The sequence below is a fragment of the Dipodomys ordii genome, unplaced genomic scaffold, assembly GCF_000151885.1.
Source record: "Dipodomys ordii isolate 6190 unplaced genomic scaffold, Dord_2.0 Scaffold467, whole genome shotgun sequence".
Taxonomy (NCBI): Eukaryota; Metazoa; Chordata; class Mammalia; order Rodentia; family Heteromyidae; genus Dipodomys; species Dipodomys ordii.
In genome coordinates this window covers 45981-61960 of record NW_012267683.1, presented here as the reverse complement: position 1 = coordinate 61960, position 15980 = coordinate 45981, and the positions used below count along the sequence as shown (strand labels likewise).

At 49.0% G+C, this 15980-nt stretch overlaps 1 protein-coding gene across 1 annotated transcript; it reads left to right on the top strand.

The window, feature by feature from the left end:
- Positions 1–4709: 4709 nt before the first annotated feature.
- On the top strand, positions 4710–13813 carry LOC106001828 (cytochrome P450 2A5). Its single transcript, XM_013036792.1, has 9 exons — positions 4710–4889; positions 5467–5629; positions 6160–6309; positions 7458–7618; positions 8629–8805; positions 10641–10782; positions 12131–12318; positions 12824–12965; positions 13564–13813. The coding sequence occupies exons 1-9, from the start codon at positions 4710–4712 to the stop codon at positions 13743–13745; spliced, it is 1485 nt and encodes a 494-aa protein (XP_012892246.1). The 3' UTR covers positions 13746–13813.
- Positions 13814–15980: the final 2167 nt, after the last annotated feature.

Here is a 15980-nt window from a genome sequence, read left to right as displayed (position 1 = left end):
CCTCAATAAAGTCAACACCAAACTCAAGACAGTTAAATGTAAGCAAGTTTATTGTGCACTGTGAGAACACTCAGATTAACTATGGTAACAATTTGAGAGAAAGGAAAATGAACAGGACAAGGAAGGGGGGAAATAAAAGTAAGATGTAGTGACAAGCCTTTCTATATGGTATTTATTCATGCAGAGAGCTCTAGACTTACAAGAAAACCCCAAAGAGAACTTTAAATACCCCATTAAGGTCCAGGATCTTCAAGAGAACCTAGTTTAAAATGTCACTAACAGCCAGGTGCTGGTGGCTCACTCCTGTAATGCCAGCTACTCAAGAGGTTGAGATCTGAGAATCATGGTTTAAAGCCAATCCAAGTAGGAAAGTCCATGAGACGCTTGTCTCCAATGAACTGCCAAAAAGCTTGAAGTGTAGCTGTGCCAGTGATAGAGTGCCAGCCTTCAGCACCAAAGCTCAGGGACAGCATCTAGGCCTGAAGTTCAAAGCCTAGGACCTCTGGGACAGTGTGCAGGCCCTCAGTTCAAGCCTCATAGATAGATAGATAGATAGATAGATAGATAGATAGATAGATAGATAGATAGATAGATAGATAGATAGATAGATAGATAGATAGATAGATAGGTTGGTAGAATGAAACAAAGAATGAACAGTGGAAACCCCTCAGCAATTTGCGTAAAGCTGTCTGGGACTTGGTTGCTATCAAAGGCTTGGAGCTGCATGGTCTTGTTGCACTCAGCCATGCACTCAGGCATTGAATGAAAGCTGGTTTTTCTGCTTAGAACTCAATCTCTAGACTCCCCTATCTCCTTCCACCAAAAATCCCTACCCAGCTTTACCCTGCAGCTTGGATCCACAAGCTAGGCTCCATTGTATAAGCATGCTCTGTCCTCCTTCACTCCCTCTCTCTCTGTTCACCAAGCCTCATCCACAAGTACCTACATGTCCCCCAAAGAACAGTGATTCATATGAACATCGCTTGTTCAAAGGAGCTTCAACATATGCTCTTTTTTTGGTCTATGTGCTGGTACTGGGGCTTGAACTCAGGGTCTGGGTGCTGTCCCTGAGCTTTTTCATCAAATCTAATGCTGTACCAATAGAGCCACAGCTGCATTTCCAGCTTTTTGGTAGTTGATTGGAGATAAGAGTCACATGGACTTTCCTTCCCTAGGCTGGCTTTTTTTTGGGGGGGGGGTGTCCAGTTGTGGGGCCTGAACTCTGGGCCTGGGCGCTGTCCCTCAGCTCTTCAGCTCAAGGCTAGCGCTCTACCACTTGAGCCACAGACCATTTTCAGCTTTTTTTTGCTTATGTGGTGCTGAGGAATTGAACCCAGGGCCTCATGCATGCAAGGCAAGTGCTCTACCACTAAGCCACCTTCCCAGCCCCTTAGGCTGGCTTTAAACCTCAGTCCTCAGACCTCAGCTTCCTGAGTAGTGAGGATGATAGGCGTGAGCCACTGGCACCTGGCTTTTATCAAATGCTTTTTATTAAGGATGTATCAACTCATATACACCTCATCAAAACAGCCAAAGAGATAGCTTGTCGCCTTGGCTCTGTTACGGAGTTCAGAGAGGGGAAGTCATCTCTTCAAGGGCACACTACAATGAAGAAAGAAGATTCTAGCCAGGCACTGGTGCTCTTGCCTGTAATCCTTGCTAGATCCTGGGATCTGGGGAATCACATTGAAGTTAGTTAAGGCAGGAAAGCCCATGAGACTCTTTTAACCAATGAACCACAAAAAAGGCTAAAAGTGGATATGTGGCTCAAGCAGTCAAGCACTAGTCTTGTGCACCAAGGCCCCAAGTTCAAATCCCACAACCAACCAACCAACACACACACACACACACACACACACACACACACACACACATACACACGCATTCTAAAATCTATGCTTCTTCCTCTTTCCTCAGGAAAACTGAGGGTCTGGCCAAGGGATGGGGAGAGATGTTTTCTTGAGTTCACCCTCACTCATTTTGTCCTGAGTCACTGTAACTGGCAAGTGTCTCTCCCACGTGACTCCAGACACTGATCCCTTGTTCCACGTTCCAGAAAACACAAATAAGAGCAAACACACGTGACCTCTTTGTCCTTAAGTACTTCTCTTATTCAACTATACCAAGCCCATTCCAGGAGGGCTCACTGGAGCCCAGCTCAACTCTCAGACCACTTCCTGATGCATCATTCGTGAAGCACTAAATTCTCTAAATGACTGTTATTCAAGAAGAAGGAGTGGGGAGGAGGAGGAGGTAACCCAGAAAGGAGAAGAAAGGCCCAGGCCAGGGCCAGCCCAGGTATAGGCTGGTCAACCTGATCCAGCGTAGTAATTTCTGCCAAGCCTTTTCTAATCCCTTTTCCCCACCTCTTCCCTCTCCAAAAATCAACAAACAACTTGTCCATCTCTGCCCTTTATTCACTCCATACACGGCTCAGAGTCCAGCACCTAAAATGAGAGGAAGCAAACCACAAGCACCAGGCCAGGCCTGGGGATGCCAGCCTCACCCAGCTTCCCCCCATCTGATGTCCTGAAGCAGGTGGCCAGCTTCTGCTGTGTCAACAACAATCAATGTCTGTACAGTGCCTACCCAGGGCCTCTGCCAGGGTCTGTGATGCAACCCACATGGGCCCAAACTCACAAGTTATATGGCGTCATCTTTATGCCTTCCCCAAGAAACTTTGGTGACTCCCTCCTGAATCTACTCTTTTGCCACACAGGGCACCAAGCTCAAGGCCGGCCTGATATCTCTCCATCTCTGAGTTTAGTTCACGCTGACTGGACAACTATTCCAATCTTAGGACCCACCTTAGACAGGGAGGGCTGGGCCAGGCAATGGAGGGTGGAAGGGAGAGTTCCAATCCTGCTTTCTCACACTGTACCTGGGTCAGTTTAATGAGTGAGATGATGAGGCAGTGTCTTCATCACCACTACAATCAAAAGATCATGCAGCAAGGCACCGGTGTGCATACCTGTCATCCTGGCAACTCAAGAGGCTAACATCTGAGGATCCTGGTTCAAAACCAGCCTGGGAAGAAAAACTATGAGACTGTTATCTTCAATGAACCAGAAAAAAGCCAGAAGTGGAGGTGTGGTTCAAATGGTAGAGGGCCAGACTTGAGGGGAAAACAAAAAAAATGAAAGGATGGTGCCAAGGCCCTGAGTTCAAACCCCAAGACTTACACAAGAGAAAGGAAAAAGGAAAAACAGTCAAGGAGGTAATAGCTCATGCCTGACATCCTAGCTGCTCAAGAGACTGAGATCTGAGGATCTTTGTTCAAAGCATTCTAGATAGGAAAGTCCATGAGACTCTTATCTCCAATGAACCACCAGAGCAGTAGCTCAAAGTGATAGAATGCTAGCCTTGAGCAAAAGATCCCAGGGACAGCGATCAGGTACTGAGTTCAAGCCCCAGAACCAACAAGACTCTCCCATGTTTATATTCCAGGCATAATCTCTGGATTCTGGGCACAAGACACCTACATGTAAAATAGGCGACAGTCATAAATAACCACAATAATAGAAGTGATATAATAATTTGAGTGCATTTGCCTAGCAGGTAGGAAATCCAGTGGGAGTTCTTTGCAAATCGAGCCCTTTTGTGGATGGGATTTTCTGCCATACTGGTGGTTATTATTTCCTAAACTTGGTCTGTTCCTCTGCCCATGGTGACCTTGGAATTCTGTCTTCAGGGCTGTGTGGTGTTCCACTGAAATGTGACTCTGGTGGCCGACCACGGGCAGTGTCAGGTCCTGGCTCCATGGCCCCCAAACGTGACCTTCAACCTGGGGTCTCAAGAGACAACACAGGGCTTGAGTCACAGTAGGTCCACATCTAGGATCAGGGGCTCACACTAGATTCCTGTTGAGCTTTCTTCTCTTACACTCAACGCTCTGGATTTTTCTTAGCCCACACCTTCCAATCCATCACCCTGCCACTCCCAAATCTCACCTCAGCGCAACATTCTCAAACCCATAACCACCTATCTTCTACCAATCATTTGAGTAAAACTCACACCTCTCCTGAGATACTAAAAGAAAATCCACCCATGGCAGGGAATGCATCTTAGTGGTAGAGTGCTTGCTTAGCATGCAGGAAGCCTTGGGTTTGATTCCTCAGTACCACATAAACAGAAAAGCTGTAAGTGGTGCTGTGGCTCAAGTGGTAGAGTGCTAGCCTTGAGCAAAAGAAGCTCAGGGACAGTGCCCAGGCTCTGAGTTTAAGCCCCAGGTCTGGCAAAAAGAAAATCTGGAAGTAGACATCTGGTTCAAGTGATAGAGTATTAGCCTTGAGCACGAGATGCTCAGGGACAGTGTCCCAGCCCTCAGTTCATACCCCAGTACTGGGGAAAAAAAAATCCATCCATACTTTCAGGGTCCCTTGGTCTAAAAGACCCTCTGTCTAAAGCTCCAGGAACCCTATCCAAGATTTTGAAGGTAACAGATCCACAATCTTGGGGTACTTTCTCCTCGAATGCCACCAGCCCAACCTGCTCCCAGTTAATCTCTGAGGTTTTCTCTTCCCCAGCTCACTGGCTACATCTCAAACTAGGTGGGGTGCATGGTAGGGGAGAAGGGAGGAAGGAGGTCTCGTGTAAAGAAAACGAGACAGTTATGCAATTAAGGCCAAAGGCCAGCCTTCCACAGAGTATAAAGGCAGCCCAAACACCTGCTCAGCCACCACCATCTGACTGGCACCCTGACTGCCACCATGCTGGCCTCAGGAATGCTGCTGGTGGCTGTGCTCACCTGTCTGACTGTCATGGTGTTGATGTCTGTCTGGCGGCAGAGGAAGCTCTCAGGAAAGCTGCCTCCAGGCCCCACACCATTGCCCTTCATTGGAAACTATCTGCAGCTCAACACGGAGCAGATGTACAACTCTCTCATGAAGGTGCATTGGGGATGGGAGATGGGTGGGATGGGGTGGTGGGAGGGAACTGCCCAGATTGACTGGGCACTGGCCACGGACTGGACAAGCCAGAGTCTTAAATGGGGAATTTTTTTTTCTTGGACAGTGGGGAGTGGTGAGGGTACCTTTAGAAGCCAATTTCTAGCCAGGAACTGTGGCTCACATCTGTCATCTTAGCTACTTAGATGACTCACATCTGAGTTCAAAGCCAGCCTAGCCAGGAAAGTCCATTAGACGGTTATCTCCCATGAACCACTGGAAAACCTGAAGTGGGGCTGTCGCTCTAAGTGGCAGAGCGCTAGCCTTGAGCGAAAAAGAGCTCATGGACAGAGCCCATTCCCTGAGATCAAGCTCCAGGATAGGAATCCAAAAATAAAAATAGATGTATGTGTGTGTGTGCGCGCGCGTGCATACGTACATATGTATTTTCTGAGCAGGAAAATATGACGTATGGGGATACTCAATCTGTTGACTTGGCCAGAGTTTGGGGGGGAATCAAAACCAATACACCTTGGTACTTGGCTCCTTAAATTATTATTCCCACTCACCCTTCCCCCAGATGAGTGATCGCTTCGGTCCAGTGTTCACGGTTTACCTGGGCCCTCGGCGGGTCGTGGTGCTGTGTGGTCAGGAGGCCGTGAAGGAGGCGCTGGTGGACCAGGCTGAAGAGTTCAGCGGGCGCGGGGAGCAGGCCACCTTCGACTGGCTCTTCAAAGGCTATGGTGAGCGGGGTGGATGTCATCGTGTAAAGGGATGTGTGGCCTCAGTTTCCCCAGCCTTTCTCCTCTGGATCTTTCAAGTTTCTGCCTTGCCTCATGTCCTCCCGGCATCTTCCCACCTCGCCTTCCCATTCTCTGTGGACAAAAATCATTCACTGTTTTTCACTTCATTTCAAGTCACCTCCCCTCTGTCCGCCTCTCCCCTCCATCTTCCTCTCCCCTTTCCAACTCCCTCCATTGGCCCATCTCTGTGCCTGGGGGAGGTGGGAGGCTGTCTCCCCTTCGCTGTGTCTTGGCCTGTCTCCTTTCTCTGTCTCTTTCTGATGATCTGCAGATCTTTGGCACGCTGAGTCTGAGGTTTTCTTTTCTAGCTCCTTAGTGTTGTCTCTTTTACCTATAGGGTTTCCTTCTCTTGTCCTCTGTACAACCTGGCCTTCTGGCCTCCCTGCTCTTGCAGTGTTCCCAGGGGTACCTTGTGGGTCCCCCCATATTCTATGGATCACCTGGGTCTGACACCCCCCCGCCTTCCTCAGGAGTGGCTTTCAGCAATGGGGAGCGGGCCAAGCAGCTGAGACGCTTCTCCATCACCACGCTGCGGGACTTTGGACTGGGCAAGAGAGGCATCGAGGAGCGCATCCAGGAGGAGGCAGGCTTCCTCATCCAGGCACTACGGGACACGCATGGTGGGTGTGGACAGGGCAGGGGGAGGAAGGGGAGGTTGATCACCCAGTTTGGTTCCCCAACCCCCACTGCTTTCCACCCCTGCAGACCCCTGTTATGACCTCAGTGCAATAAAATCCATGAAGGCATGATTAAGGGTGACAAAGAAGTTTTATTAGTCAGTCTGCAACTGCCTTGTCCTAAGCTACCTTAGAACTAGGAACAGCTGCAACATCCAAGAAGAAGAGCTTCTTTCTCTTCTTCCTTCCTCCAGACCTCTCCTCTCCTCGGGCCTCTTAGCAGGACTCTCTTTTCTTCAGGCCTCACCACTCCAGAGGCCTCACCTCTCCACCAGTCTTGCTGCTCCTCAGGCCTTTCCTCTCCACAGGCCTCTCAGCAGGCCTAACCTTTCTGAAGGCTTCCTCTTCTCCTTAGGCCTCTCAGCAGGCCTCTTCTCTCCTCAGGCCTCACCGCTCCAGAGGCCTCACCTCTCCATCAGTCTTGCCACTCCTCAGGCCTCTCCTTTCCTCAGGCCTCTCCACAGGCCTCACCTCTCCTCAGGTCTCTCAGCAGGCCTGGCCTCTCCACAGGCTTCCTCCTCTCCACATGCCCCTCCCCAGGCCCAGGCATTTCTTAGGCCTCTCCACTGGCTTGGGCACTGCTCTGCTCTGGAAAGTGCCTCTTGCAGCCTGTCTCTCTTTCTGTCCCATATGTATGTGCACACACACACACACACACACACACACACACACACACATATATATATATAACTGGTGCCCTGCCCTCTGCCCAACAGCTCCCTTTGATGCCACACCCCTCTCAAGCAGCTTGGCTTGTGTGGTGATGTCAGCCCAGGATAGGACTTCTTTCCCTCTGGTTCTCACACCTCTCACCCTCCCCCCTGCAGACCTCTACCTTCTACCCTTGCAGACCCCAACCTCCACCCCTGCAGAACCCTACTCTCCACCTCTGCAGACCACCCTCCCACCTCTACTCTTTCAGTCCCCTCACCCTCCAACCTTGTAAGCCCTTCCATAGACCCTCCATCCCAGCAGGGGTCTTTATAGATGCCCTGCCCATCACCCCTGCAGGCAAACCCCTTCCACCCCTGCAGACTTTCCCCTTCCCCCCTGCACATACCTTCATAAAACCCTCACTCTCCACCCTGCAGGCACCTTCATAGATCCCACCTTCTACCTGAGCAGAACGGTCTCCAATGTCATCAGCTCCATTGTCTTTGGGGACCGCTTTGACTATGAGGACAAGGAGTTCCTGTCTCTCCTGCGAATGATGCTGGGCAGCTTCCAGTTCACAGCCACCTCCACTGGGCAGGTAACCCACGCTACGCCCTGCCCTGACTCTATGAGCAAAATCCAGGTCAGAAACATAACTTGAGAATAGCCAGGACTCATTCCTGTCATCCTAGCTGCTCAGGAGGTTGAGATCTGAGGATTGTAGTATAAAGCCAGCCCAGGCAGGAAGGTCTCTGGCTGTTATCTCTAATTAACCACCAGAAAATCAGAAGTGGAGCTGTGGCTCAAAATGGGTAGAGTGCTAGCCTTGAGCAAAAGAGCTCAGGGACGTGCCCAGACCCTGAGTTCAAGCCCCACAGCTGACAAAACAAACCTGAAAGCCAATGACTCAAGCCTATAATCCCAGCTATTCAGAGGCTAAGATCTGAAAATCAACATTTGAAGACATGCTGGGCAGGAAAGTCTGTGAGATTCTTATGTCCACTTAACCAGCAAAAAGCTATAAAGTGGAGCTGTGGTTCAAGAGGTAGAGCACCCGGGCAGTGGCAACACAGTCACGAGCCCAGGACTGGGCAGTGTGCATCTGTCAGAGACCATTCAGTTGGTTTGGTGCCACTTCACAGCCCAGGAGTCGAGTGGGTAGTGGTGCCCACGCTTTTACCAGCAGGCTCTGTTTTCAGGCCATGGTGGAAATGTCCATGTGTCCTCAGAGACCTGCATATTAGACACTTGCTCTAGGTCCTGACATAACTGTTCAGATGTACAAAAGGTGGGGGCTGGTTTTGAGGGGGACTTGGAGGCAGGAGAATGGCAGATGGGGACCCCATGGCCTGGGGAGGGCAGTGACACTTGGGGTAGGGGTGTGATTTTGCCCTTGTTCTATTGGAGATTGAACCCAGGCCTTGTGCATATTAAGTAAGCACTCATTATTTTATTTATTCACTCATTTATGTGAGGTATAGTTGCTTCAAATGAAACCCTTCCTGACTCCATTTCCAGAGTAACTGGGATTCCCAGTATGCGCTACACCACCTGGTGAATGTCTGTCTTTTCTCTGCTTTCTCTCTCCACCCCTCTCCCCCACCCCAGCTCTATGAGATGTTCTATTCCATCATGAAGCATCTGCCAGGACCACAGCAACAGGCTTTTAAGGAACTGAAGGGGCTGGAGGACTTCATAACCAAGAAGGTGGAACAGAACCAGCGCACCCTGGACCCCAACTCCCCGCGAGACTTCATCGACTCCTTTCTCATTCGCATGCAGGAGGTTCGTGCTGGAGGTGGACGGAGAGGGAAGGAGGGAAGTTCAATGTTGTGCAGAGGAGACTCAGATTGGGCTGGGGTGGAGAAGAGAACTATGTGAATTATATAAATTATCCTCAATGTTGATCATAATGAACATGGGTGTTCATCTACAGAGCCCTCATCCACAGAGAAGATAATCGCAACCAACTCTACTTCATTATCTATGCTAGGCATTTGTTGTTGTTGTTGTGGGGCTTGAACTCAGGGCCTGGGTGCTGTCCCTGAGCTCTTTTGCTCAAGACTAATGCTCTACCACTTGAGCCACAGCAACACTTCTGGCTTTTGAGTGGTTCATTGGAGAGAAGAGTCTCATGGGGACATTTCTGCCCAGGCTAGCTTCAAACCAAGATCCTCAGATCTCAGCCTCCTGAGTAACTAGGATTATAAGCATAAGCCACCAGTGCCTGGCTATGCTAGGCATTATTTAGTGCCCATAAGAACCTTTTGTGTAGGTGTGTGTGTCGTGTGTGTGTGTGTGTGTGTGTGTGTGTGTGTGTGTGTGTATAGGCACTGTCCCTGAGCTTCTTTTACTCAAAGCTAGTACCCTACCATTTGAGCCACAGCTCTCCTTCCAGGGTTTTTTGCTTGTTAACTGGAGATAAGAGTCTCACAGACTTTCCTGTCCAGGCTAGCTTCAAACAGCAAATCCTTAGAGCTTAGCCTCCTGATCAGCTATGATCACAGGCATGTACCACCAATACCCATCATAGCTGTTGAATGAAATTATATTAGGATCACAATGAGGAATCGCAGCACAGAGAGTGTTGATGATCTGCCTGAGCTCACATAGAATGGAAGCTGTGCCATCTGGCTTACTCCTGGTCTGTCTCTGAGGCTGGTGCTTGAAGCTACCACACCAAATGAGAGGAGTGGTCTAGAGTTCAAGCCCTAGTACTGGCACACACACACACACACACACAAATCAGATGATCAGGGGTTGGAGGCCTGGCTCAGTTGGTAGAGCACCAGCCAATGAGCAAAATCATCAGGTACCAAGTTTCAGTCTCAGTCTCTAACCTTAGAAAGAAAAAACAGCTGGGCGCTGGTGGCTCTCATCTATAATCCTAGCTACTCAGGAGGCTAAGATCTGAAGATCATGGTTTAAAACCAGCCTGGACAGAAAAGTCTGTGATGTCCTTATCTCAAAAACTAGAAGTGGAGCTTTGACTCAAAGTGGTAGACTGCTAGCCTTGAGTGAAAGAGCTCAGGGACAGTGATCAGTTCCTGAGTTCAAGCCATAGGACCAACAAAATCAATCAATCAACCAACCAATCAACCAGAGAGTCAGCTATGCGATGGTGAGAGGTGCATTTTGGGCAGCAGAATCCTGGGAAAAATTCTTTTTTTTTTTGTCGGTCGTGGGGCTTGAACTCTGGGCCTGGACGCTGTCCCTCAGCTCTTCAGCTCAAGGCTATTACTCTACCACTTGAGCCACAGCACCACTTCTGGCTTTTTCCATTTATGTGGTGCTAAGGAATCGAACCCAGGGCCTCATGCATGTGAGGCAAGCACTCTACCACTGAGCCACCTTCCAGCCCTCCCCCTCTTTCTTTTATGTCTGTCATGGGGCTTGAACTCTGGGCTTGGGCACTGTCCCTCCGCTCTTCAGCTCAAGATGAGCACTCTACCACTGAGCCACCTTCCTAGCCCTCATGGGCAAAATTATGCAAACTGGACAGAGCCTGGCAGATTCATTTTTCACCTGGACTTTACAGAAGTAGACCCCAAGGGAACCTTCCAGAAGACCCTTCTAAGGCATGGGACGCAGGGTAAACTTGAGGGCCTTTCTCCCCACAGGAGAAGAAGAACCCCAACACAGAATTCTACATGAAGAACCTGGTGCTCACCACACTGAACCTCTTCTTTGCGGGCACGGAGACCGTCAGCACCACCTTGCGTTATGGCTTCCTGCTGCTCATGAAATATCCAAATGTGGAGGGTAAGGCCTGGCAGAGGTAGGGACAGAGAAGTGGGAGATGGGGAGCCCTGGCCCTAAAAGCTCCCCTAGGTCAGCTGCAATGTTCTGAGGGTCCAAGAACCTGGACCCTCATGGGCTTTGCTCTAATCAAGACAAGAGAGTCAGATTGTAGATTTAGCTGTTAAAGTCAGCTATGAAAACATTGGTAACTGGACAGTGGTGGTTCATGCCTGTCATCCTAGTTACTCTGGAGGCTGAGATCTGAGGACTATGATTCAAAGCCAGCCTGGGCAGGAAAGTCCATGAGATTCTTATCTCCAATGGACCACCAGAAAACTGGAAGTAGAGCTGTGGCTCAAGGTGGTAGAGTGCTAGCCTTGGCTAAAGGGCTCAAGGTGGTAGAATGCTAGCCTTGAGCTAAAGAGCTCAGGGACAGTACCAAGGCCCGGAGCTCAAGCCCCACAACTTACAAAAAAAATTGGTGCTACCTGAACTGATTAGTAAGTTGCTGATCTGAAGGACAGAAGACCCCACTGCCTCCTTCTCCAAACCACACCCTTAAGACTCTTCCCTCAATACCGACAGAACAATGAGCTAATGGCCAATAGCTGCTGTGAATGAATGCTGAGCTCTATGCCCATCATTCATTGTCCCAAGGCCTGCATTTAGTTTTTCTTCTTTCTTCTCTTTCTTTTTTCCTTCCTTCTTTCTTTCTCTTTTCTTCCTTTTCCTTCCTTCCTTCTTTCTTTCTTTTCTTCCTTTTCCTTCCTTCTTTCTTTCTTTCTTTCTTTCTTTTTCTCTCTCTCTCTCTTTTTATTATTTGTTGGTTGTGGGTCTTGAACTCAGGGCCTAAGTGCTGTCTCTGAGCCCTTTCACTCAAGGCTAGAATCTACCACGTGAGCCACAGCTACACTTCTAGTGGTTCATTGGAGATGAGAGTATCATGGACTTTCCTGCCTTGGTTGGCTTTAAGCCCCTGATCCTCAGCTTCCTGAGGAACTAGGACAGGGCACCAATGCCTGGCACTTTTAATTTTTTTGACCCTCATCCCTGCTTCAAAGACCTCAGGTATCAGCTGGGCACCAGTGGCTCACGCCTGTAATCCTAGCTACTCAGGAGGCTGAGATCTGAGGATCACAGTTGAAAGCCAGCCAGAGCAGGGAAGTCCATGAGACTCTTATCTCCAATGAACTACCAGAAAACCGGAAGTGGCGCTGTGACTCAAGTTGTAGAGCACTTGCCTTGAGCTGAAGAGCTCAGGGACAGCGCTCAGGTGCAGAGTTCAAACCCCACAAATGACAAACAAACAAAACAACAACAACAAAAGACTTCAGGTATCTAAACACATTTCCCCTTTCCCCACCCCCAGCCAAAGTCCATGAAGAGATTGATCGGGTCATTGGCAAAAACCGGCAGCCCAAGTTTGAGGATCGAGCAAAGATGCCCTACACGGAGGCTGTGATTCATGAGATCCAGAGATTTGCAGATATGATCCCCATGGGGCTGGCCCGCAGGGTCACCAAGGACACCAAGTTCCGGGAGTTCTTCCTGCCCAAGGTGCCACTTGCCCGCCCCTGGGACCCCAGCACCCCAAATCCCTAACATGCACGACTCCCTGGCTTCCCATCTTAATCAAAAACTTCCTTGACCTCCATGTCCCTTCTTTCCTACTGAGAGACTTCTGTATCCTAGCTTCCTGAAACCCCACCTCGCCCCCAACTTCCCCTGCTCAGATCCAAGCCTTGCCTTGAATCTTCCTAAATCAAGAGATAGAAATCCAGGTCCTGGTGAATCAAGCCTGTCACTCATAGGCTTCCTGAGGCTTGAACTCAGGACACAGTCACTGTCCTTGAGCTCTTTTTGTTCAAGGCTAGTACTCTACCACTTTGAGCCACAGCACCACTACCGTGAGACTCATCTCTGCAGTTAGCCACCAAACATGCTCCACCCTCCACTCCCACAATTCCACTTCCTGGCCCCTCCTACCATTGTCCAAGGGGAGTTTCAGCACATTCATTTTTCCATCTGCATATCTCACTCTCCCTGCTCCTCTTCTTTTCAGGGTACGGAAGTGTTCCCCATGCTGGGCTCTGTGCTGAGAGACCCCAAGTTCTTCTCCAACCCCCAGGATTTCAACCCTCACCACTTCCTGGATGACAAAGGACAGTTTAAGAAGAGTGATGCTTTTGTTCCCTTTTCCATTGGTGAGTGACCAGCGTTGGCCACCAGCTCATGGCTCACAGCTGTGTGGGCTAGCCCTCTTACTGAGCGACAGCCTCACTAATACCTTTCTCCGTCTTGGAAGTTCCTCCTTACACCTGTCCTTTCTAGCTACTCAGGAGGCTGAAAGCTGAGGATTGTGGTTCAAAGCCAGCGCAGGCAGGAAAGTCTTTGAGACTCTTAACTCCAACAAACCACCAGAAAACTGGAAACGATGCTATAGCTTAAAGTGGTAGAGCCCTAGCCTCCAGTGAAAAAGCTTAGGGACAGCACCCAGACCCCGAGTTCAAGCTCTACAACTGACCAAAAAAATATACTGTAAGTGGAGCCAACTTTGAGGGGAAAAGCTAAAGGAAATTGCCCAGCCTCCTCATGGACTAAGGAAACTGAGGCTCAGAAAGAATGAGAGCCTTCATAGAAAGTCTCACAGGCAAGAATTTTACACACACACACACACACACACACACACACACACACACACACACATCCCTTAGACAATTCAGCTGGGAATTTAGGGGTTTGGGGGTGACATCTCAGAGAGAGAGTTGGCTTCACCCCTACCCTCTCTCCTCTCCTCTGCAGGAAAGCGGTACTGTTTAGGAGATGGCCTGGCTAAAATGGAGCTCTTTCTCTTCCTCACCACCATCATGCAGAACTTCCGCTTCAAGCCCACGCAGGCTCCCCATGACATAGACGTGTCCCCCAAATATGTGGGCTTTGCCACCATCCCACCCACCTATACCTTAAGCTTCCAGCCTCGCTGAGCCCCAGGGGATGTGCAAGGGGGGTGTTGGAAGAGATGAGGATGGGGGGTAGGGGGACCGAGGGAAAAGCAGAGTGGGGAGGGCCAAAATGAGGGGGGAAGGGAGGGGACCAGATGGGAAGAGGAAATAGGCCAGATTGCTGACCTTGCTAAGAAGATGGCTGCTTCCAAAATGGGATGTCAGAAAGGGAATTTTTATGTTGCAAAGAGTAATAAAAAAAATAAATCAGTTCTTATTTATTGAGGGAAGGTTGTTTGTCTAATTCATATCTGGGGTCTGATGATGTCTGTGCACACCACCCGTGCAAAGGGAGCAGCAAAAAGCTGGTAGCGGAGGCGTGGCTCAAGCGGCAGAGTGCTAGCCTGGAGCAAGAAAGCTGAAAGACAAGCAAGCACCCGGGCTTTGACTTTAAGCCCCATGAGTGGGGGCAGGGGAGGAGGAAGGGAGGAAGTAAGGAAGCCAAGAAAAATAAATCACCAGAAGCTTTAATGCCAGAAGAGGATGTTTGGTGTGAGAGTGGCATCTCTGATGTCACGCAAGGTCACTTTCAAAGGCCAGTAGTGGAAGAAACACATTGCTGCCTTTCTGCCTCACAGTGCCATCTCAGAGTCTGTTAGAACTACTGCAGGCGCCAGCCATGACTCTTCTGCTCCCCCTCCTGGTCCATCCAGGTATTGCCCAGCACGGACAGAAACTTCACCCAATGTCTTATCATTTCTAAAAATTATTATCAAAAAAAGAGAGAGAGGGGGGCTGGGAAGGTGGCTCCGTGGTAGAGTGCTTGCCTCACATGCACAATGCTCTGGGTTCAATTCCTCAGCACCACATAAACAGAAAAGGCCAGAAGTGGTGCTGTGGCTCAAGTGATAGAGCACTAGCCTTGAGCTGAAGAGCTGAGGGACAGCACCCAAGCCCAGAGTTCAGGCCCCACAACCAACAACAACAACAAAAAAAGAAAGAAATTACCTAATACAGACAGTAACTCCAAAATATAATAAAATAAAAACTATTATCTTGGGGCTGGAGGGTGTGGCTCAAGTAGTAGAGTGTCAGCCAATGGGCATCAGATACTGAGTTTGAGTTTGAGTTCCACTATCAGTGTGTGTGTGTGTGTGTGTGTGTGTGTGTGTCACACACACACCAATCCTGAGGCTTGAACTCAGAGCCTGGGCACTGTCTGAGCTTTTGTGCTCAAGGCTAGTGCTCAACCACTGAGCCACAGTTCTACTACTGGCTTTTTAAATTTTCAGTAGTTAATTGGCAGTTAATCCTGCCTGGGCTGGTTTTGAACCATAATCTTCAGATCTCAGCCTCCTGAGTCGCTTCTATCTTAATTCTTAACTTTATAGTCTATTTTACATTATTCTTGATGCTTTCTCACATTTGAATATACCATTCTTCAGGCAGATGGATAGAATATAGCATAGAAGACACAGAATAGGGTTTCATAAACTTCCATCTATCTGATTCAACAAGTTAATAAGATTTAGTAAGAGAGAGAGAGAGTTGCTCTTAAACAATTCATGTTCCAAGATTTAGTAAGAGACAATTGCTCTTAAACAATTCATGTCCCAAGAATCACTGAGAAATGACTTCTCCAATCTTTTCTTGCTATGTAAGAAAAAGAGAAGCAAAGCAAGGGAGCAGGCTTGGGGTTAGGCAAAGACCAACAGGTAGCTGACCACACCACACCACTCAACTCCTCCCTCTCTCCCTTTCCAAAATCAACAAGTAACTTGCCTCTATTGTTGGGTGTTTTGTTCTCTGCACTTTGGCCTTCCCCACTGGCCCCAGAAAGATAGCAGAACTGGTGCCTCTCCCCCCTGACTGCCTCTTTGGAGAAGAAGAAAAGGAAGAAGAGTAAGGAGAGGAAGGGGAAGGGGAGAGAGAAAGGGAGGAGTGGAAGTGGAGGTAGAAGAGGGAGAGGCAGGAGAGGAGGGAAAAGAAGAAATTTCAGTTAGAGCTCCTTACAACCACAGCTATCATCTATAATCTTAGCATCTCCCTCCCTAACTTTTTTTATACCAGTCCTGGGACTTGAACTCAAGGACTGTGCACTGTCTAAGCTTTTTTTTTGTTTGTTTTTTTAAAATTTTATTTTATTTTATTTGTGAACATACTGTACAGAGGGGTTACAATTACATGGGCAGGATAATGCGCACATTTCTTACCAAGCATTGCAGCCTCCTCCTTTGGTTTACCCTTCACATCCCTTCCCAGCCTCCCCCCTCCCCC